Genomic DNA, 24,138 nt, shown 5'->3' with positions numbered 1-24,138 from the left:
GGTTCAACACAGTTCTGAAGGTTATTTAGCTCTGTGAGTGGTGGCAGGCAACCTGCAACTCAAGAAACACAGTGTGCCAGTGACCAGTGTGCGAGTGACCAGTGCTTGATAAAGACTCCAGATTTGAATCACTTCAGAACGCACTTGTATGCGGGGTGATACGTGCCAGAATTAAGCCTAGGCATCCGTTCCAACTTGTGGCTGTCGCCTACCATTGAACATCTGACTGATATGACATGATACCAACACCTTACTAATGTCTGTGGACGTCTGCGTTTAACTAACATGTCGTCATACCAACGCCTTACTACGTCTACATGACGTGTACGTGTCACGTGACATGAACGTGACGTGAACCCTTCAGCAGTTCGACGCCTTACAAAAAAACTTTTCTCTATTGACAGTCCATGTTAATTCATGGCGGTATTTTATGGTGATAGGAAGACGTTCGGTGACTTGATGAGAGGTATCAGTAGCTTCCCGATGCTTAATTCATGCACTTATTACCAGTGCGCAATACAGAAGCTCTGTGGCATGAAATAAAATTAACTTGAATCATCTCAGAGTGTACCTGCGCGAGAAACTGCAAGGAAAGTATGTTAGTTTGTTTGACTAACATTACCTAGCCAACTACATAAGCTAGCTATAACGTAAAAACTCCACTAACATCATTTAGATCTATAATATTGCTGCCACAATTGTAACGGCAATTAGCTACCCAATATCCACAAGTATGTTGATGACAGAAACATGGTTAACTAACGTTACTAGTCTAGCAAGTCAGCTAGCGATTTAATTTGGAACTGTATCAAGTGCAAGCAAGATAGTTACATTTATCTGTCTTCGATTAGATTTTTTCTCTCTCAGGTGAGTTTATTGAAATATTTCCAGCCACAGCAGTGAAAGAGAAAGAGGGAGCAGGGACAAGAGCATCAGCTAATGTTAACTTAGCTAGCTAATGTGAAATCAGCCTGAATAAATAAAACTTTCTTTAGTTAGCTAACTCTTTAAAAGCTTAAGCTATCGTTTTTATAACAAGTGTATGGCTTACTTTACTAGACAGAGAAGAGGCATAGTCCGGGGAGTGAGGTAGGGATATATGAGGGACAGAATGGAGCAGAGGAGAGAGCCAAGAGGGGAGATGGAACGAGAAAATGAGAGGGGAGAGCAGAGTGGAACAGAGGAAAGGCAAGAGCCAGGAGGGGAGATGGAAGGAGAAAGGGAGAGAGCAGAGGGAAGGAGTTGATAAAAGGAGAGGAGCGAGTATTAAGGCCAAGTGTGCACCACCGGCAATCCGGAAGGGACCCAAAGTGGCTTAAAATTGACAGACTGAAGCCGTGGCTATATAATACACCACATTGTTAGTCATATTTCCTTTAATTAGGCTAAGGGCTAAAAATGTTTCTGCATATTTAGACTGTACTAGTCTGTAGCATTATGTGTAGTGTTGTAATGCTTGCTATCTGTAATAGGTATTGCTCTAGCCACCAGTAAGTCCACTAAACTACACTCTACATAACTACAGCTGGACTATATTAACCAGCACCCAGGGACAGAGCACCACATGGAAAGTATGAGGGCTCATGCAATGCTGGCAAAAGGTAAAGATTGTTCTATTGGATCCTTCCATTTCTCCAAATGTCTTCTAATGTAAAAGATGTCTCAAGTTGTGCACTAATTGTGGCTCAATAATAACACATTATGCCTGTTGCTGTTCACAGGTTCCTCAGTCATGGTTGCATCTAGCCAACCACAGTGAGCACGAGGCCGTCATTGGGGGTTTTAAATGTCTGCACCATCTAACAAAGCGGGAGCAGTGCCATCACACAAACTTCCCAGAACTGCTGGACCTTGCTGAATTGCTGGGTTGCTTGTGCCTATTTCACAAAGCTCAAAGTGAATGACTGCTCCACAATTCTGTGTTTTTGCTCATGTTTTCTTCACTTGATATTTAAATGTCACCAGACTTATTTCACATTGTTCTCATTTACTTAAAGATTGACAAGAACACAAACTACAGGTCCTACATAATAGTGGATGAAATGTTGAAGATTCTGGCTCAACTTGTGGAGGAGCCTATCCTCAATGTCATGACATCCAGACATCTGTAGCCATTGGCCTGGACGCTGATGAAACTACAGATATGACAACTAATAAGCAGCTGGATTTACATGTCAGGTATTATTTCAATAAGAGTTACAAAATTATTTTTAATAGTGATATTCTACAGTCACATGACTAATAACGTGTGTGGATTTTTTTATGTTTTCCAGATACATGGACCAAGAGGTTCAACTTTACAACCAGTTCCTGGACCTGGTGTCAGTCCCTGATGGCAAGGCAGACACCATCGTTGGCTAGTCTGGTCTCCTCTTGTTTACCTACTGCATCTACACTCAAAATAAATATATTTTGTAGGAAGTAAAGAATGTTCGCTGGCTGTCCCGGCACCTGGCCGTGGCTAATCTTCAGCGAAACCTCAGCGCAGTGTTGGCTGCATAGTCTGAGGAGGTGGAGGTGAACCGGTGCCCAACTGCTTAGGGCCACTATGCTTTCTGTTCCACGTACAGGTAGGCCTAAATGTATTATAGATTATAGTGGACTCCAAATTAAATAAATGTACTATGTTGCTATTACTGCTTTCAGTGTCTCAAAACTCTTATTTGAATGGTCCACAATATGGCTTTTAAAACCTGTTTTGTACTGTCAATTGATGTATCTTTGTGAAGTGAAACACTTTTTTAACTCTACAGATTTGTGGCAGCACTTTACCTGCAGGCGGACGTGCTGCCTCGCCTGACATGGCTTTTAAAAGTATTTCAAATGGACGATGTAAACTTCCAGGCCATAAAAGAGCGGGTACATTGTTTTCTATCTTCATGTTCAAATGTGTGCAAATGTCTCAGTTTAACAGCACGACTCAATTAAATATTTAAGAACTACTAACACTTCATTATAATAACTTCAAGCAAAATAATTATTGTGTTGTAGGTCCCTGTGACAATGGCATCACTCCTTGCCATAAAAAAAATTCTGATGATTCTGAGCCAACTCCACCAGGACCTCGATGACCCAATTGGTCTGGGGGCATTCAACATCAGGGAGAGGGAGAGGCCAGGTGGAGAAGACCAAGACCAGGGAGCAGTTCTGGGCTCGGTTCAGAGAGGAGGTAAGAACATTTGTTTTCAAATGCAGTGATGAAACCAATGTAACATCATGGGTGTTGGATAAACTAAAACAAACAGCTATTAATCATTTATTGTCAGTTTTGTGCTGTAATCAGGTCATGGATCCATATCTTGTTGGCATCCAGGACAGCCTAGACCAGAGGTTCCAACACATGGATATTCTGGGGGCCTTCAGTTTGTTGGGACCTTAGGCTGTGTTCTCTAGTGTGAGGATAAACACCTTTTAACCTGGCCCTCCTCTCCAGGCAGTTCTTGCAAGCGCCACAGAGGCTGCTGTGCTGCAAGAGTGGCACTCTCACAAGCAACATGTGCTCGTTGGAGCACTCAAGGTATGGCATGAGTGTGACAATCTTTTGAAGATAACATTTTAGGCCAGTGTTGGCCAACCCTATTTCCTGTTGAATTATCACTCTGTTGGCTCTTCTATAATGTTGTACGTCTTTTAGTTTTTCATGTATTTCAGGGGTTGGACCAGCTGACGACAATGACAAAGCTGGCCTCGCAGTTTGATGAATGGGGGCAGCTCTACCCCTGCTTTAGCTAGCTGGCAGCAATCATACTGACTATACAGTCGTGGCCAAAAGTTTTGAGAATTACACAAATATTAATTTTCACAAAGTCTGCTGCCTCAGTTAGTATGATGGAAATCTGCATATACTCCAGAATGTTATGAAGAGAGATAAGATGAATTGCGATTAATTGCAAAGTCCCTCTTTGCCATGCAAATTAACTGAATCCCCAAAAAACATTTCCACTGCATTTCAGCCCTGCCACAAATGGACCAGCTGTCATCATGTCAGTGATTCTCTCGTTAACACCGGTGTGAGTGTTGATGAGGACAAGGCTGGAGATCACTCTGTCATGCTGATTGAGTTTGAATAACAGACTGGAAACTTCAAAAGGAGGGTGGTGCTTGGAATCATTGTTCTTCCTCTGTCATCCATGGTTACCTGCAAGGAAACATGTGCCGTCATCATTGCTTTGCACAAAAAGGGCTTCACAGGCAGGATATTGCTGCCAGTAAGACTGCACCTAAATCAACCATTTATCGGATCATCAAGAACTTCAAGGAGAGCGGTTCAATTGTTGTGAATAAGGCTTCAGGGCGCCCATGAAAGCCCAGCAAGCGCCAGAACCGTCTCCTAATGTTGATTCAGTTGCGGGATCGGGGCACCACCAGTACAGAGCTTGCTCAAGAATTATAGCAAGCAGGTGTGAGGCAAAGACTTTCGGAGGATGGCCTGGTGTCAAGAAGGGCAGCAAAGAAGCTACTTCTCTCCAGGAAAAACATCAGGGACAGACTGATATTCTGCAAAAGGTACAGGAATTGGACTGCTGAGGACTGGGGTAAAGTTATTTTCTCCGATGAATCCCCTTTATGATTGTTTGGGGCATTCGGAAAAAAGCTTGTCCGGAGAAGACAAGTTGAGCGCTACCATCAGTCCTGTGTCATTTGCCAACAGTAAAGCATCCTGAGACCATTCATGTGTGGGGTTGCTTCTCAGCCAAGGGAGTGGGCTCACTCACAATTATGCCTAAGAACACAGCCATGAATAAAGAATGGTACCAACACATCCTCTGAGAGCAACTTCTCCCAAACATCCAGGAACAGTTTGGTGACGAACAATGCCTTTTCCAGCATGATGGAGCACCTTGCCATAAGTCAAAAGTGATAACTAAGTGGCTCGGGGAACAACACATCTGTATTTTGGGTCCAAGCCCAGGAAACTCCCCAGACCTTAATCCCATTGAGAACTTGTGGTCAATCCTCAAGAGGCGGGTGGAAAACAAAAACCCACAAATTCTGACAAATTCCAAGCATTGATTATGCAAGAATGTGCTGTGGCCCAGAAGTTAATTGACAGCATGCCAGGGCGGATCGCAGAGGTCTTGAAAAAGAAGGGTCAACACCCTTCTTTTTCTTTTCCCCCACAGCTAACAAATTTTCCAGAGGAAACACTGCAGTACGTCCAACCGGCCTCAGACCATGTGTATGGTGAGCAGTTTGTTGATGTCAAAGTTGTGAACATCGTGCCCCATGGTGGGGTTATGGTATGGGCAGGCATAAACTACAGACAACAAACACAATTGCATTTTATCTATGCCAATTTAAATGTAGATACCGTGACAAGATACTGAGGCCCATTGTCGTGCCGTTCATCCACTGACATCACCTCATGTTTTTTATTTGACCTTTATTTAACTCGGCAAGTCAGTTTTAAGAACAAATTATTATTTTCAAAGATGGCCTAGGAACACTGGGTTAACTGCCTTGTTCAAGTGCAGAACAACAGATTTTTATCTTGTCAGCTCGGGGATTTGATCTTGCAACCTTTTGGTTATTAGTCCAACGCTCTAACCACTAGGCTACCTTCCGCATGATAATACACTGCCCCATATTGCAAGGATCTTTACACAATTCCTGGAAGCTGAAGTTGTTCCATGGCCTGCATACACACCAGACATCACAGATTGAGCATGTTTGGGACCTTCTGGATTTACGTGTACAACAGCGTGTTCCAATTCCCGCCAATATCCAGCAACTTTGCATTACCATTGAAAAGGAATGAGACAACATTCCACAGGCCACAATCAACAGCCTGATCAACACTATATGAAGGAGATGTGTCTTGCTGCATGACACAAATGGTATTCCCCAATATGTTTTCTAGTTTGATGATCCACGCCCCTACCTTTAAGGTATTTGTGACCAACAGATTCATATCTGTATTCCCAGTCATGTAAATCCATAGATTAGGGCCTAATGAATTAATTTCAATTGACTGATTTCCTTATATGAACTGACTCTGTAAAATCTTTGAAATTGTTGCATGTTGCGTTTATTTTAATTCAATATATTTGATGTTTAATTGTGAATAGCAAGAGGCTATTTATCTACCACCGTCTGACCTCTGAGTCTGCAGCTAAATTGACAAATGTTCGAGGCTTCATTGGGGCAAGGTCATTTGAATGACTTCAGTATACTCTACAATGCCCTACTTTTATTTAAATACAATAGACAGGAACAGGAGCACGAGAACAATTACTCTCTCAACCCAAATGGAGTCAGTTCCTTCAGTACACACACACACAGGTAGGCAGAGCATGTTTTGGTCATCAATACCTCTTGATTGATTCCTAAATCAAAACTCAGGTGTAACGTCGAAACAGGGATTAATGAAGCAGGTGCTCTTAGTGAGTTTAATATTAATGCACATACAATGATACAAAACAAGAGAAACATCTGACAAAGAAAGATATCCAATACTGGCTGATACCCTTTATATAGCACTCTTATCGGTTAAGTAATCAGGGAATAATGAAGTTCAGGTGTGACTGATGAGATGCAGGAGTGTGTAAAGATTGGTTGCCAGGACCAATGGTTAGTAGACCACTGACGTAGAGACGAGGAGTGGGCCAGTCCAGACGGAGAAGGTGGAATTCTCAGGTGAGGTTGTGATCTAGGTTGTCCACCGGAACCCAGCACCACTCCTTTGGTCCATACCCCTCCCAATCCACCAGGTACTGGAGCCAACCCCCATCATGTTGGGAGTCCAGGACTGATCTGACGGCATAGGCGGGGCTCCCCTCGATGTCCAAGGGAGGCGGAGGGGTGTCGTGGGGGACGGCATCAGCCAGGGGACCAGGAACCACCGGCCTGAGGGAAACATGAAAAGATGGTGAGATCTGGTAGTTAGTGAGGAGTTGTAATCTGTAAGTTAGCTCGTTGACCCTCGGGAGGACCATGAACGGCCCCACAAACCGGGGACTCAGCTTCTTACAGGACAGGCGGAGAGGGAGGTGAGGCTGACCGTGATCCCCAGCTTCTCCATGAAAGCCTTCCATACACGTGATGTGAATTGGAGGCCACGATCGGAGACCATATCTGCTGACCATAGTGCTGGAAGACTTGCTGGATCAATGCCTCAGCGGTAGGGAGACCAGAGAGAGGGATGAAACCGCATGATTTTGAGAATCTATCCACAACCACCAAAATGGTGGTGAAACCATCTGAGGGGAGATCAGTGACAAAAATCAAATGGGCAGATGAGACCAGGGACACAGGCACGGGAAGGTGCCTTCCAGCTGGAGCGTGCCAGGGAGATTTAGATTGAGTACATACTGAGCATGAGTAGACATGGTGTGCAACGTCCTGCGCCAAAGTGGACCACCAGTATTTCTCAGAAAGGGATTGACTGGTGCGGGTGGTACCTGGGTGTCCAGTGGTGAGGGACGTGTGTGCCCAGATCAGCAACCGATCTCTGACCCCCGTGGGGACGTAGATGCGCTCCGTAAGGCAGGTGGCAGGAGTGGGATCCCTCTCCAGAGCCTGGCAGATGTCCACATCTATGTCCCAAAACACGGGGCAACAATACGGGAGGACTGATTGATGGGCTGGCGTACACTCACAGGTCCCTCCACTGACGTGGAACCACAGGGTGCGGGAAAGCTGGTCCTCCGACATCCTGGTCCCCAGGCAGTAATCCTCCTCTCTGACCAGGAATTGGAGCCACAGGAGGCCAAGGATGACTTTGTGCACGGGTGCGTAAGTGATGAGGAAGGAAAGGCTTTCCTGGTGCTTGGTTCCCACGGTGAGGGTGAGTGGAGCTGTGACGTGCGTAATAGTGCTGGATCCCAATGGTCGCATATCCAACACTTGGACCGGAAACGAAGTGGAGAACGGGTATGAGGTGAAGTGCAGGGAGGAGGCAAGGGCCTGGTCAATAAAATTCCCTGCGGCACCGGAATGCACTAGAGCTATAGAAACAATAGATGAGTGAAATCGAGACTAAAAAAGGTGATGGAGAACTCATGCCTAACATAGGAGACGGATGATCACGGGGCCGTCCCTCTGCTCTCGTGGATTCCGGTTTGGGACATACCGGACATCGTTGAAGCTGATGCCCCTCCCGGTCGTAATAGGGACAGAGTCTTAACTGTCTCTGACGGCGTCGCTGAGCCGCGGGGAGACGTGTGGCCCCTATCTCCATGGGTTCAGGCTCTGACGGTCAACGAAGGAGGGAGAGAGGCAATGGAGGTGCCGGCGCTCCCGAAGAAGGTTGCCCAGACAGATGGCCATCGCGATGAGTGTCCAAGGTTAGATTAGCATCTCGGTACGTCAACTCCGTCTGGACCCCTTTGCGCAATCCTCTTCTGAATAGGCTCATTCCACTGTCCGAAAGGGGAGTCTGGACATCCTGCTGTAGTTGGAGCTCACCCCCCAGTGGATGGTCAAAGACCCCCCTGAACAGAGCCATGAACCCCTCATAGGAACGCAGCTCCTCCTCTCCTCTCTCCCAGACAGCAGTAGCCCACTCCAACACCCGTCCGGTCAGCAGGGAAATAACCATGGCAACCTCAGACCTCTCCGTGGTGGGGGCTCCCATCTGATGATGAGTGAAATAGAGGGAGCACTGGAGTAGGAAGTCACAGCATTCGGAGGGAGACCCGTCATATTTGTCTGGGAGGGACAAACGGGCATCGCTGACTTGGGCAGACTGTTGGATGGGCTGGGGTGCTGGCTCGACTTGTGGTAGAGAGATGTCTGACAAGGAAACAACCAATGCTGCCTGGTAACTGATAACAAAAGAGTTCTATATAAAAGGGTAAGTAATCAGGGAGTAATGAAGTCCAGGTGTGACTGATGAGACGCAGGAGTGCATATAGATGGGTTGCCAGGACCGGTGGGGAGTAGACTGGCGACGTTGAGCGCCGGCGAGGGGGAGCAGGAGTGAAGGTTGGTTATTTGATGGATAAGACAACGTAATGAAACACTCCCTTTGACTGAAAAGGTGAAAGGTTTTATTACAGCAAATCCATCCAAATCTCAACCGTTTTAAATAGCAAGTTAAACATACAAAAAAACACAGCTCACTTAACATAGTTGTTTTTTATTAAATATGTAAAAAGCAGGTCAAGTTATTCACAAATAAAATGCAAACATGCAACACATTTTGGGGAATGCATAATGAGTGGGACATCAGAAGAAAAACATGATCTATTTATAATTATTGACAGTACATGTTTACATTCCTTTTCATTTACACAACATACGACTAAATTATTATGGTGCACTGCTGAGTTCAATAAGAATAAATGCAACATGAAGGGTATACAATATACGTACTTGGAATATAGTATGTCAAATTACTCAGTGAACTGACTCACAACTTTCCCTAAGACCTGTGGTTCAAAAGTCATATGAAAACATCTGAAATATACCCGACTTCCATTGAATACGATGGTGGCTAGTTGCTCTTGAAGTTTAAAAAAAATGTTTATTGTGATCATACTAGTCTACACTAACCCTTTCCCTTATGATGAAGCCATACTGATAAATCAACCTTGTTTCTGTCACTGTAGCACCAAATAAGGCATTTGAGTACGCACTGATTATCAAAATTCTTTGAATTGCTGAAGACAGTCACATGCTACTCATAATTTGTCTAACTAACTTACTACTACTTTTCATTAATAATTCTCATGGACTAAACTGCCTCCCATCGCATAAACGCAATATCAAGTCTCCTTAGTTTTTAATAAATATTGTTTTTGCAATTCAATTTGTAATTGTGAGAATCTATGGACAGATTGTCCATTCCAGAGTCAAATGACAGTGCAACATATGGAGGAAGTTTAAATAGGAGCTACTACCGGCCCTTCAGGGTTTTGCTTATTGCGTTCTCATGATTAATATGTACAAGTCTTAAAATAAACAATAACTTTGAAACAACGTACATAATGGATGGATCAAGGGACCGACCAAGACTGGCAACATACTTAACATGTGCTGTCAGATAAAAACACTCTACTCCATATTACAATTCCATCAAATAGAGAATTTTGAATTACATACTTTTTTCACCCTTTTTCAATGGCCTTGGAAACTTCTGTGATGGTCTGAGCTTTTCTGCATGTGGCGGTATGTAATAACAGCAACCTGGCCACAGCATTTCACCGACAGTCAACAAAACACACAGAATGCAGAACGTCTGAGGGATATCTAAAAAAAAATAAAAAACGAGGGTCGTGCTTCTTTTCCTCAGTCTTCAAGAGAACGAAAAAGAAACAAACCATTAGGGGGGAAAAATTTAATAAAAAGAAACGAAAAAATGATACCTGTAACAAAGTTCTCACAAAGTGAAAGGGCATGGTGGTGGAGACACGGAGGGATGGCAGTCAGTACTCATCCTGCTGATCATCAGGAACCTCTTCTTCATGGACCCCTGGGTCCACGTCCTCCCCCTCTCCTGCACCTTCCTAAGGGGACACAAGCGGTCATAGCAAAATGTTAGGGCAACAACCGCCATAGATCTTTTCAAGTAATTAACAGCATTAGGTAACCTAAATCAATTGCTCAATTAATCAAAGGCCTGTGATTACAAAGAAAATATCTCCCTAGAAAAGAACTAGTATCAAAACATTTACTGACCAATCCAGTACGAACATTCTAGAATCTAAAACAAATGTTGCACAACAACATCCCACACCCAATCCCCTTCGGGAATCTCCTATGAATAATCACTGAAGAGTCAATAACAGCCGATTGACCTGTTCGTCTGCAGAGTACAGGATCTCCATTAGCCTCTCCACGAACTGTGCGCTCTCCTGACCTTGCTCCTGTGCCAGCACTTCCACCTCCCGCAGCTTTCCAAAGTAAAAATCCCTCTCCTTCTCCACCCCCTCCAGTGCAAGTTTTAATGTGTTCACCTGCACACAAAACGAGACAGACAAATTGATATTCCTTTCATATCTTGCTATTTGACTTTAAACAACAAATTTGTCTGTGTGTAAACTGTTCATGCAGTATTAATGATTTTTCTATTGTCAATCAAATCCAAATGGTCACGTGCGCCATCATAAAACTATTGCTGTTATACACTGCTGCTCCTCTGATCCCCAACTTATTGTTTCTCGGACCCTTTTCATGTTTCTGTTAATCTAATCCTTGTAAAATCAGGATTATGGAATTATCATTCAAGGCAGTTTGGAATTACTTAGCATTTTGGTTCTGCCAAAAAACAATACACATCTTTCTTACAAATCTTACCAGTGAGTCCAACTGTGATATATTAAGTTGTAATGGCAACGTTGTAGTAACTTATATATATTAAGTTGTTATGATGCAGTAGTAGTGGCTTTTTACCTGGTCATTGAGCAATGTGACCTGTGCTTCCAGTTCCCGCTCTCCTTTGGCCGGAGTTGTCGTTGCAACTGGGATTCTTTTGGCTGAAGAGGGTCTGGAGGACGGATGGGGGCTGCAAGGGTTTTGTTTCGGCGTTGTTGCGCTCGCCCTGGTGGCTCCTGAACACAAATATAGGTTAGTCAGTCAGTTTCCTAATCTATGTAAACAATGTCTGCTGTATAGAGGGGTATACTACAATCAACGCAGAGTTCCTTCAAAATAATATAAGATGGGCGCTGCACTAACTTGTGGACTTGCTGCGCCACTATGTAAACTGTTTTTTACTTTATTTGTTATCATTTAAGGCTCGAGATTGCAGGAAATGGCAGTTAAGTGTTCAAAAATGCAAAAATCTCTGAGTCCAAGGGCGGACAGAGTCCCCTTTACAGGCATCCCCCCCACCTTACTCATCCGTACCACCTATTTCAAAACTCCTGGCCAGCTAACTTACCAGAATGAACTACAAATTTTCTGGTTTATTAAGAAAGCTACACTTTTTTTGTTTTTGGTTGTCAAGTCAATTAGACCATACCCATTTCAAGCTTATCCTTCTCAAAAATAAACTGTTATTTCAGAGTATTTAGGCAAGTAAACTGGCTAACTCATTGATCGTGCTTTGTATTATACCCTTCAGGCGGCTGGACTTCTTACCTGCAGTGGGGGAGCTGGCTGCGTGGTGTTGAGACTTCTTTGGCAGGTTGAAAATCTGCTCACCGGGGTCAGGTGGGGGGATGGCATCCTGACCCTGTCTGGCCTGAAGTGGGTCGTAATCTTTACCGTCGTAGTTGGCGTCAAAGAACCTCTTGAACCACTGGATGAAGTCAAGGTTGTCCTGAAATCTAGCTTTCACCAGCTTTTCCACAGGAATAATCTTCATAGAGAAGTGGAAAGAAATGATCAAGAACAAAAAAATTGGGGTACCTGTTTTATAATCTGCACTTCACGTGATATGACACATTCATTTAAAAATATTTTTTAGGAGCAAAGTGAGCACGTGTGTGTGTGTTTGTTCAATTAAATATAGCCTGGGCTAGCCATAGTAACTAAAGAAAAGCCCTATCTAATGGTAAACTGTTATAAGTAGCTACAGTAGGTCCCGTCAGGACACTACTCACTCAGCCTCATTCTCTCACCTTGTCCACATTCATTCTCTTGAAGGAGGCCTGCAGTAGCTTGAAGTTGTGAATGTACTCATGCTCAAATTTAGCTTGGAACTTAACCTTCTTAAGACTGACGCAGCCAGGGAAGAGCAAATCCATGAACTGGCAGTAGGCCGCTCCTACAAGTGAATGAAAACAAAACCACGTCAGAAGATGTGACAACTACAAATTGTTTCTCTTCTGATACAGGTTCGGAACTAATGATAATGAACAAATTATATTTTTCAGCCAACCTAGCACAACACAACCTACGGAAGACCAGACACAACAGGCTTGACAGCGCTGGAAGTGACAAGCAGCTTTAACCTCAAAATAGTACCATTAGCACACCTTGCTACAGGACTGTGTGTGGTTCAGCAGAGATTGGATTACTTGGGGCAGCCATGGCATGGTAGCCACAGCAAGTGCGCAAACTAGTTGTATTAATAGCACTGTCTGTCTTCTCTGTCAGAGCAAGGATAGGTTAGGAGCAGGGTTAGGTTTACACCAGGTTTCTTTGACTATACACATTACTATATCTATTACTAGGTCATTGGCAGAAGCTTGGTGTGGAACAGAGGGAAAGCATGGACATATCTCTCCCTTCCAATACCGCATCACTCTCCCTTTCTATGCTAGGCCTATATCCTGAGCCCATAATGAGGTCCTTGGGTCTGGAAGGAAGAACAGTTTACAGCAAGGTTAACAGGGTAATTATTCTTACCTGAGGAGAGCTGCTCCACTTTAGTGTAGTTCAGACCGAGAAGATCGTTAACCCAGGCAGTGATGTCATGCCTGCTCATAGTCTCCTGGGTTATTGAGGTAGAATATACATTGACCGCCATTCCCCAACTGCAAAAGATAGAAAAGGCACTAAGCAGTTAGTTACAATTCATTTTCTCCAAAACATTACCATCTCAAAATGAGGATTTTTTTTGTAATATATTTTACAGAATGGTTAGCCAACATGTTCTGTACACACAATTGTTGACCAACAGATAAAAGCCACCATATAATTTTCAACTACTAACATTACATGTAAATGTAAAGCAAGACAGATAACAACAATACAAACCATCAAGGGGAAACTCGACAGCAAACCAGTAAACCTATAACCAGAGCTACTAGTAACGAAATAAAGGCACACTGGTCTCAAATCAAATTATGTGAGATCAGTGTGTATGCTGATTTTCATTCCAACCAATTTCCACTGCCAAATTGCTTAACAACATATATTACAATTTATCTCCATGCATATCCCATGTTAGGTCCAGTAATGTAATAACATGTTAGTAATGCGGTTATAATATCAGGATCCCCAATTTAGCTGAAATGTATACAGACTCATAGGAGTTTGAGTGTGGGTGTAGCACAAAATCTATATTGCATGAGGAGCAGATTGGATGAGAATAAGCAAAAAAACCTGTCATTTTCATAATGAAGAGTTGAGATGTTATCTTCAGAAACATCAACAGAGCAAAGTGACATGAAAGTGATGACTTGCAAACAAATGTTTGAAACTGTTGACCACCCTTCACAGTAAATGCAAAAATGGTCTTTTAAGTGTAGCCTACATTATGCAAACGCCTTGTAAAGTGCAGCAAAAAAATAACGTTTTTCACAGCTTTGGTATTTGGAATATTTTCATTTTAATGATGAGGCAGCCTGGAGCATATAATGTCAAAATGTAAAACGTGAATTGCTGTTGCAACATATCATATTCGCAAATGGGTACCCGAAGAAAATAACGGGCCTGGTGCTTAGGACATATGAGCCAAATGTCTAACGTTACCACTATCTATCGCTCCACCATTCCAAATGCAAACATTCAGCTAATGAGTTTAAATCGTTTGTCACTGATACGGAGGGCTGGCTATAATGCGACGGACAATGCATTTCCATTTGATAAAAATATGGTAACAGCTAACGTTAGTCTACAATTACATTAAGCGCATAGTCCACATCCTAACAGCTAAACATGAATGGCAAAAGCTGACAAGATGTGGACTGGAGTTTCGTTTTCCACCTATCCTCTTCCATTGATTGCGCACTGAGACAGAAAATCGGACAGCCGTTCTCGTGTCAACAAAGCGGATGTACTGCTAGCTTTGTTAGCTCATTGGCTCTACTTGACCCAAACAAACGAGTTTATATATATTTTTTATAACGGTGCCCCTTTTCCCAGAACACACGATTGGGTAGCGTGGGGCCAACAAGAACATTCTAGCAGCTATTGCTATCATTACAGTCAAGACAGTGACTGTATTTGACAATGAAGCAAGCCAACATGCTAGTTTTTTCCCATAGCGGTCCCATTTCCAACTGGCCAGACAATGTGTGCTACTTTATGTTTAAATGTCACCGATTTCGCTTTGGCATTATTGTGAACTTGCAGGGGCCTCCTCAAGACAATTTACGCCATGGTCAAGAAACAGTCAACAAGAAGGAAATACATCCAATGTTATGCACAAGCTGATACATTGTAACATAATTGAAAAGGAGCGAGCGGATGGCGTGGAAAAATCCAATGCTCCTGAAACAAATGTTCAGAGTTTTGCAGCAACCTTATTATTGCTCAAAGCCTTGCTGTGAAGCCACGCCGAATGCGGCATTTGCACTGATTTACCTGTAGGCGCGCTCTCCTCGCACTGTATTTTTTCTGTAAGGAATGCAGTTGGATCCGTCCGTTGGGATGATGTCGTTGTTATTCTCTCCATTTGGGGACAGTGCTTGGGTGGGACCAGGCATTGGGTCTCTAAAATATTGAACAGATTACCTGTTCTCTCTCTATGAAAGGACGATGCGATATAAAGTGCCGCACCTCGGGCTCGTTCTCCTGTCTGCTTATTATTCACAAATCTGACTCTGGTGACGTAGGTGCACCCTAACCAACCACGTGACTGGTGATGGGGGCGCGCTTCTTGGACAGTGGACGGCGAATTCCACGAATAGAAAACGAAGGGACATAGCGCGCGCGCACACACACACACATATATATATTAACCTTTATTTAACTAGGCAAGTCAGTTAAGAACAAATTCTTATTTACAATGACGGCCTACCAAAAGGCCTCATGCGGGACGGGGGCTGGGATTAAAAATGTACATAAATTAAATAAAAATATAGGACAAAACACACATCACACAAGAGAGACAACAGGACATAGAGAGTGGCCTAAGACGACAACATAGCATGGTAGCAACACAATATGGCTGCAGAACAAAACATGGTACAAACATTATTGGGCACAAACAGCAGCACAAAGGGCAAGAAGGTAGAGACAACAATACATCACGCAAAGCAGCCACAACTGTCAGTAAGACTGTCATTGAATGAGTCTTTGAATTGGAGTGTTTGAGTGTTTGTTGCAGCTCGTTCCAGTCGCTAGCTGCAGTGAACTGAAAAGAGGAGCAACCCAGGGATGTGTGTGCTTTGGGGACTTTTAACAGAATGTGACTGGCAGAATGGGTGTTGTATGTGGAGGATGAGGGCTGCAGTAGATATGTCATATAGGGGGGAGGGGGGAGTGAGGCTTAAGAGGGTTTTATAAATGAGCATCAACCAGTGGGTCTTGCGAAGGTTATACAGAGATGACCAGTTTACAGAGGAGTAGAGTGCAGTGATGTGTCCTATAAGGAGCAATGGTGGCAAATCTGATGGACGAATGGTAAAGAACATCTAGCCGCTCGAGAGCACTCTTACCTGTCGATCTGTAAATTACGTCTCCGTAATCTAGCATTGGTAGGATGGTTAGTTTGGCAGCTGGGGTGAAAGAGGAGCGATTATGATATAGGAAACCAATTCTAGATATAATTAAGGGGTGGTAGGTAGCCTAGTGGATAGAGCATTGGGCCAATAACCAAAAGTTTTCTGGGTCGAATCCCTGAGCTGACAAGGTAATCTGTTGTTCTGCCCCTGAACAAGGCAGTTAATCCACGGTTCCCCGGTAGGCCGTCATTGTAAATAAGAATTTGTTCTTAAATGACTTGCCTAGTTAAATAAAGCTTACATTTAAAACATCTTTAAAAAATATTTAGCCTTCAGCTTTGATATGTGCTGAGAGAAGGACAGTGTACCGTCTAGCCAAACACTCAAACTTTAGACCTCAAGCTCTAAACCATCAGAGGTAGTAATCACTCCTGTGGGGAGAGGGGCATTCTTTTTACCAAACCACATGACCTTTGTTTTTGAGGTGTTCAGAACAAAGTTAAGGGCAGAGAAAGCTTTTTGGACATTAAGAAAGCTTTGTTGTAGAGTGTTTAACACAAAATCCGGGGAGGGGCCAGTTGAGTATAATACTTTATCATCTGCATATAAATGGATGAGAGAGCTTCCTACTGCCAAGGGGGCCGAATACTTTCGCAAGGCACTGTACCATAGAGTTACATTAGAAGTGCCCATCCAAGAAGGCTCAAGGTCATTGGCCACAGATAGAATGACGTCAAATCACGTTATATCTACAGTAGCTTTGATTGGACTGATCATGTCAACATCACACTTTTAAAATCATAGCTAGCAGACATCATCATGAATCGAGTCGACAATCTACTGGCAAATCCTTTTTAATCCTTGTCATATGAAGAGAAATAATGAAGATAAATAATAGATAAAATGTTAAGTTGCTCCTGGGCCATTGGACATAAACATTACACAACAAGTAGGAAATCGCAAATTCAACAATGAGTGGTTTGGAAGGATTTAGTGGCAAACTGCAAGCATCGCAAAGCAATCATTAGCTTGCTATTCAGTGGAGTAGCTGTGTGGTCCCAAGTCTAAGATTAAGAGTCTGTTTTCCTAGTTTAAAAGGTGACCAAGAACCCGATGGTGCCTCTGACAGAGCTCCTCTGTGGAGATGGGAGAACCTTCCAGAAGGACAACCATCTCTGCAGCACTCCACCAATCAGGTCTTTGTGGTAGAGTGGCTTGACAGAAGCCACTCCTCATTAAAAGGCATATGATAACCCAATTGGAGTTTGCCAAAAGGCACTTAAGGGCCTCTCAGACCATGAGAAACAGGATTCTCTGGTCTGATGAAACCAAGATTTAACTCTTTGGCCACTTCTGGAGGAAACCTGGCACCATCCCTACGGTGAAGCATAGTGGTGGCAGCATCATGCTGTGGGGATTTTTTTCAGCGGCAGGGACTGGGAGACTAGTCAAGATTGAGGCAAAAATAAATGGAGCAAAGTACAGAGAGATCCTTCATGAAAAGCTGCTCCAGAGCACTCAGGACCTCAGACTGGGGTGAAGGTTCACCTTCTAACAGGACAACAACCATAAGCACACAGCCAAGACAACACAGAAGTGGCTTCGGGACAAGTCTCTGAATGTCCTTGAGTGGCGCAGTCAGAGCCCGAACTTGAACCCGATCTAATCTCTCGTGAGGCCTGAAAATAGCTGTGCAGCGACGCTCACCATCCAACCTGACAGAGCTTGAAAGGATCTGTAGAGAAGAATGGGAGAAACTCCCCAATTACAGGTGTGCCAAGCTTGTAACGTCATAGCCTCGAGTCATCTTGGGTGTAATCGCTGCCAAAGGTGCTTCAGCAAAGTACTGAGTAAAGTGTCTGAATACTTATGTAAATGTGATATTTCAGTCTTTTATTTCTAATAAATTTGCAAAACTGTCTAAAAACCTGTTTTTGCATTGTCATTATGGGGTATTGTGTGTAGATTAAATAGTTTTTTCACATCATCAAAGGGGTCTGAATACTTTCTGAATGTACTGTACATAGCGGGCCGCACTGGCCCCACTGACACGCCACATGGCAGGCTGGGAGCAGTAAAGGGTCAGCTGTAGGGCAGCACCTGGTTAGGCCGGGCGCGTAAAGACCTGCCTTGCTCAAGGACACAATAGTTGTAGGTTGCACCTGAGAAAGTGATGCCAGTAACCTCTGGTTGCCAGTTGACTGATTCCTGTGAATCCCGACAGATTCTCCCACATTCCAACCATTCCAATGATTATTGTCATGCAGAGTTAGGGTTGCAAAACTACCAGCAATTTACTAAAATTACCGGAATCTATGGTAATTTAGGTCATTAACAGGTAATATATGGCAATCTATTGCAGTTGTAGTCATTTTTGGTCTGTTCTAACGAATATTGCCATAGAACAAGCAAGATGCCGTCTACACATTGCATTGGGGCAAAACTATCAGCGTTTTGTGTGATGATGAAAGCTTTATGCTGCCACATAGCCAGAGTTGCTGAAAAAATAACTCTGCCTCCCAACAATAGCCAATGTTTGCTATTGACAGCCTGACTGTTTTTACCTTGCACTTTTTACCCCTTTTTCTCTTCAATTTCATGATAGCCAATTGGTAGTTACAGTCTTGTCCCATCGCTGCAATTCCGGTATGGACTCGGGAGAGGCAAAGGTCAAGAGCCATGCGTCCTCCGAAACACGACCCTGCCAAGCCGCACTGCTTCTTGACACACAGCTCACTTAACCCGGAAGCCAACGCACCAATGTGTCCGAGGAAACGCCATACAACTGGCAACACGAGTGAGCGTACAGGCGCACGGCCCTCCACAAAGGAGTCACTAAAGTGCGAGGGACAACAACAACCCAGCTGGCCAAACCCTCCTCTAACTTGGACGACGTTGGGCCAATTGTGCGCCGTGGGTCTCCCGGTTGCGGCCGGCTACAAACAGCCCGGAATCGAACCAATGTCTGTAGTTTACGCCTCTAGCACTGCGATGCAGTGCCTTAGACCGCTGCCCCGCTTTAGACCGCTGCACCAATCGGGAGGCGTGTTTTCCTTTTTTTTATGCTGTGTAGGCCCACATATAGCTTGCCTAGATAGCTACATGTAGGCCAACTCCCCTCCTGAAAAAAAACAAGCTATTTTTGATTCTTTTTAACCATTTTAATTGAAAACAATCACAGTAAATTACTCAATTGTTACCCAGAAATGATTTGATATTGAGATAAATATGACTGCATTGGACCTTTAACATTGCAAAATAAATAAGTGTGTGAAAGAAATTAAGAATATTTCATGCTGAAACCCTCATATTGAACACCAATGGTATTCACTAAGTTGGTTTATATTTAGGATAATGTTTTACAGGTTTGTCCAAATGTTTATCATCTTATTTGATTATTTTATATATTTCACATGTTAAGGCCATACAGAGGGACAGAGATACAATATACACTGCTCAGAAAATAAAGGGAACACTAAAATAACACATCCTAGATCTGAATGAATGAAATTAATCTTATTAAATACTTTTTTCTTTACATAGTTGAATGTGCTGACAACAAAATCACACAACAATTATCAATAGAAATCAAATTTATCAACTCATGGAGGTCTGGATTTGGAGTCACACTCAAAATTAAAGTGGAAAACCACACTATAGGCTGATCCAACTTTGATGTCCTTAAAACAAGTCAAAATGAGGCGCAGTAGTGTGTGTGGCCTCCACGTGCCTGTATGACCTCCCTACAACGCCTGGGCATGCTCATGATGAGGTGGCGGATGGTCTCCTGAGGGATCTCCTCCCAGACCTGGACTAAAGCATCCGCCAACTCCTGGACAGTCTGTAGTGCAACGTGGCGTTGGTGGATGGAGCGAGACATGATGTCCCAGATGTGCTCAATTGGATTCAGGTCTGGGGAACGGGCGGGCCAGTCCATAGCATTAATGCCTTCCTCTTGCAGGAACTGCTGACACACTCCAGCCACATGAGGTCTCGCATTGTCTTGCATTAGGAGGAACCCAGGGCCAACCGCACCAGCATATGGTCTCACAAGGGGTCGGAGGATCTCATCTCGGTACCTAATGGCAGTCAGGCTACCTCTGGCGAGCACATGGAGGGCTGTGCGGCCCCCCAAAGAAATGCCACCCCACACCATGACTGACCCACCGCCAAACCGGTCATGCTGGAGGATGTTGCAGGCAGCAGAACGTTCTCCACGGCGTCTCCAGACTCTGTCACGTCTGTCATGTGCTCAGTGTGAACCTGCTTTCATCTGTGAAGAGCACAGGGCGCCAGTGACGAATTTGCCAATCTTGGTGTTCTCTGGCAAATGCCAAACGTCCTGCACGGGGTGTTGGGCTGTAAGCACAACCCCCACCTGTGGACGTTGGGCCCTCATGCCACCCTCATGGACTCTGTTTCTGACCGTTTGAGCAGACACATGCACATTTGTGGCCTGCTGGAGGTCATTTTGCAGTGCTTTGGCAGCGGTCCTGCTGCTGGGTTGTTGCCCTCCAACAGCCTCCTCCACGTCTCCTGATGTACTGGCCTGTCTCCTGGTAGCGCCTCCATGCTCTAGACACTACGCTGACAAAGCAAACCTTCTTGCCACAGCTTGCATTGATGTGCCATCCTGGATGAGCTGCACTACCTGACCCACTTGTGTGGGTTGTAGACTCCGTCTCATGCTACCACTAGAGTGAAAGCACCGCCAGCATTAAAAAGTGACCAAAACATCAGCCAGGAAGCATAGGAACTGAGAAGTGATCTGTGTTCAACACCTGCAGAACCACTCCTTTATTGGGGGTGTCTTGCTAATTGCCAATAATTTCCACCTGTTGTCTATTCCATTTGCATAACAGCATGTGAAATTTATTGTCAATCAGTGTTGCTTCCTAAGTGGGCAGTTTGATTTCAGAGAAGTGTGATTAACTTGGAGTTGCATTGTGTTGTTTAAGCGTTCCCTTTATTTTTTTGAGCAGTGTATACACAAAAGGTATGTGGACACCCCTTCAAATGAGTGGATTCAGCTATTTCAGCCACACCCATTGCTGACAGGTGTATAAAATCGAGGACACCACCATGCAGTCTCCATAGACAAACATTGGCAGTAGAATGGCCTTACTGAAGAGCTCAGTGACTTTCAACGTGGCATCGTCATGGGATGCCACCTTTCCAACAAGTCAGTAAGTCAAATTTCTGCGCTGCTAGAGCTAACCAGGTCAACTGTAAGTGTTGTTATTGTGAAATGGAAACATTTAAGTGGTAGGCCACACAAGCTCACAGAAGTGCTGAAGCATGTAGTGTGTAAAAAACACCTGTCCTCAGTCGCAACACTCACTATAGAGTTCCAAACTGCCTCTGGAAGCAGCGTCAGCACAAAAAATGTTTGTCGGAAGCTTCATGAAATGGGTTTCCATGGCCGAGCAGCCACACACAAGCCTAAGATCACCATGTGCAATGCCAAGCGTTGGCTGGAGTGGTGTAAAGCTCATCACCATTGAACTCTGGAGCAGTGGAAAAGCGTTCTTTCGAGTGATGAATCACGCTTCACCATCTGGGATTCCGACTGACTAATCTGGGTTTGGCGGATGCCAGGAGAATGCTACCTGCCTGAATGCATAGCGAAACCTGTCAAGTTTGGTGGAGGAGGCCCCTTAGTTCCAGTGAAGGGACATCTTAACGCTACAGCATACAATGGCATTCTAGATTATGCTGTGCTTCCAACTTTGTGGCAACAGTTTGGTAAAGGCCTTTTCCTATTTCAGCATTTTCCTATTTCAGCATGCCCCCATGCACAAAGCAAGGTCCATACAGAATGGTATGTCGAGATCGGTGTGGAAGAACTTGACTGGCCTGCACAGAGCCCTGACCTCAACCCTATCGAACACCTTTGGGATGAAATGGAACGCCGACTGCGAGCCAGGCATAAGCGCCAAACATCTGTGCCCGACCTCACTAATGCTCGTGGCTGAATGGAAGCAAGTCCCTGCAGCAATGTTCCAACATCTAGTGGAAAGCCTTCCCAGAAGAGTGAAAGCTGTTATAGCAGAAAAGAGGAGACCAATTGAATATAGAATGGATCTTTTGATCATCTCTGAACAATGAATTGAAACTTGTTTTGTTTTTCTATATACAATTGGAATGAAATAGAAGCCAGCCTAAATTGTAATCTTCTGACAGTGCACGCACTGTTTATTTTTGGTAAACTACAACACAGTGGACTATTCAGTCAGTGCACACATGATTAATAAAATAATGTCCAAAGAGATTGCATGGAATTATGATTTGCCACATAGGTGTTCCTCATACAAACATAATGACTGCAGAAATCATGCCATAAGGCAAAAATGCCAAGTTGACCTGAGAATTTCAGATCTCAACATGCATTTTTTTAGCAGCTGCTGTGCGGCATCAGCTGTCTCGGCCACCTTGCTGGCTGCAGCTGAATTGCAGCATTGATTTAGCACCGTGTCATTGTTAAATGTGTTGAACCCGAACAACAGCACAATTAGGATATATCTCTGGTGGCTGAGACTTGCAATGAACTTAATAGTTGAACGTCATTTTTTACAAGCTTTTGCTTGGTTTTCGATATCCAAGTTTGACATTCTTGCAACTTTAGCAAGAGAGTTTTGGCTACACAACGTGCAGTCCCCTGTCCGGCGCACAGTGGTTTAAATGTGCATAAGTGTCAATTGTGAAAACGACACACAGACCAAAGTGAAAGTGGAGTCGTGACTGAAACTTGCTTGCTCGTTGGCCAGCTGTCAAACCAAACAGTCAGCATGCTAGCTAGTTAATCAAGGCATAACTAGTCAACATCGGCTTCGGTAGCTAGCACCAGAGGCGGAAGAGGAAGCGAGACATCCAACTGCCTAATTCTTTCTGGTTCATATACTGTCAATTAACTAGCAGACCAGACCTTAGCTGCTTTAATGCATTGGTGCCCCGTTAAGATGACCGGAACTGACTTTTTTCTACGGTAACCGGCCAGAGTGGGACATCTTCATTTATCCACCATCTTTGCTAGTTTACTGTACACTGGACTAGCTAACCAGTTAGCAATAATTACAAACTCACTTTGACAGAAACTGGTGGCCAAGATATTTACCACATTACATCGAGTATAATTCAAAAACATAACACTGAAGTATACGGCCCATACATGTCCTGAAACATATCCCACACGTTTATTATTATCAATATATATTTTTATCACACATTGCAACCGTAGATCTTTGACTCACCAGTGAACTCAGGTCCCAGGTTACTCCGTTTAAAAAAAAACTGCTGTATCCTACCACCACTTTCCATTCAATGAAGGGATTCGATTAATCCAGCCCGGGTTCCTGTGTAGGAGTGTTTTGCAACGGGTGAAAGTTGATCGGAAGTCGGGAAAAAATTTGGTAAAATCATGATGTCAGTTATCTTCAGGCCATAAAGTTGGAGCTCTAGAAAAAAATATGCTCGATTTTCCGACTTGGAATTCCAAGTTGGATGGCTGTTTTTAAAACGATTTTTCCCAGTCAATAGTTTTTTTCTCGAGTTCCCAGTTGTCTTGAACGTATTGAAGTCGGAGATTTCCGAGTTCACAGTTCTTTTGAACAAAAACGGTCAGGGTGAAGTCGTCTCAAAACAAAGCAATTTAATTAAGCACTGGGAGTAATGAGTGGGATTCACATGCAAAAGTGATTGCTTTTGATAAAAACACTTTATCTGCCTTCCCAATGAAAACTAGTTTGAAAATTCAAACATAGCATAGGCCTATATTTTATGGAAAAGAGATGCTGTATGTTTCTGGACAATGCACTAAGCTGCCTTGTAGACAACATGACCCAGCAGTACAGCCTCACAGATTACTGTTCGATTTGAGAATGGTGCTACTCACTCACCGCTTTTGCCCGGTCACGTCATG

At 43.9% G+C, this 24,138-nt stretch overlaps 1 protein-coding gene and 1 long non-coding RNA gene across 6 annotated transcripts; one reads left to right on the top strand and one right to left on the bottom strand.

The window, feature by feature from the left end:
- Nucleotides 1-388: 388 nt before the first annotated feature.
- Nucleotides 389-12,092, top strand: LOC135558822 (uncharacterized). 2 transcript variants are annotated; one of them, XR_010458400.1, is made up of 10 exons: nucleotides 389-594; nucleotides 1,473-1,601; nucleotides 1,722-1,896; nucleotides 1,998-2,178; nucleotides 2,274-2,570; nucleotides 2,754-2,859; nucleotides 2,992-3,169; nucleotides 3,284-3,517; nucleotides 11,368-11,508; nucleotides 12,008-12,092. It is a non-coding gene; the product is annotated as an uncharacterized LOC135558822 (long non-coding RNA). The 2 variants fall into 2 exon arrangements; XR_010458401.1 differs by having other exon boundaries at nucleotides 3,267-3,517.
- Nucleotides 6,336-23,575, bottom strand: LOC135558821 (microtubule-associated protein RP/EB family member 2-like). 4 transcript variants are annotated; one of them, XR_010458399.1, is made up of 8 exons: nucleotides 15,139-15,396; nucleotides 13,237-13,364; nucleotides 12,507-12,652; nucleotides 12,025-12,244; nucleotides 11,335-11,492; nucleotides 10,740-10,898; nucleotides 10,308-10,448; nucleotides 6,336-6,846 (listed from the first exon to the last, which is right to left on the bottom strand). XR_010458399.1 is itself a non-coding variant. In XM_064992981.1 (8 exons), the coding sequence occupies exons 1-7, from the start codon at nucleotides 15,258-15,260 to the stop codon at nucleotides 10,368-10,370; spliced, it is 1,014 nt and encodes a 337-aa protein (XP_064849053.1). In that variant the 5' UTR covers nucleotides 15,261-15,396; the 3' UTR covers nucleotides 9,060-10,235; nucleotides 10,326-10,367. The 4 variants fall into 4 exon arrangements, 3 of the variants coding, with proteins under 3 accessions (XP_064849053.1, XP_064849054.1, XP_064849052.1); XM_064992981.1 differs by lacking the exon at nucleotides 6,336-6,846 and adding an exon at nucleotides 9,060-10,235 and having other exon boundaries at nucleotides 10,326-10,448; XM_064992982.1 differs by lacking the exons at nucleotides 6,336-6,846; nucleotides 15,139-15,396 and adding an exon at nucleotides 23,471-23,575 and having other exon boundaries at nucleotides 9,060-10,448.
- Nucleotides 23,576-24,138: the final 563 nt, after the last annotated feature.

This window comes from Oncorhynchus masou, chromosome 17 (assembly GCF_036934945.1).
Source record: "Oncorhynchus masou masou isolate Uvic2021 chromosome 17, UVic_Omas_1.1, whole genome shotgun sequence".
Taxonomy (NCBI): Eukaryota; Metazoa; Chordata; class Actinopteri; order Salmoniformes; family Salmonidae; genus Oncorhynchus; species Oncorhynchus masou.
The sequence above is the reverse complement of the archived record's forward strand: the minus strand, read 5'-3'. Positions and strand labels throughout refer to the sequence as shown.

Coding starts and splice junctions, on each gene's coding strand:
- LOC135558821 (XM_064992980.1), bottom strand. CDS start 15,260: ATGCCTGGTCCCACCCAAGCACTGTCCCCAAATGGAGAGAATAACAAC. Junction 13,365..15,138: donor CGAGGAGAGCGCGCCTACAG/GTAAATCAGTGC, acceptor TATCTTTTGCAG/TTGGGGAATGGCGGTCAATG. Junction 11,493..12,024: donor AGCCAGCTCCCCCACTGCAG/GTAAGAAGTCCA, acceptor ATTTGTGTTCAG/GAGCCACCAGGGCGAGCGCA.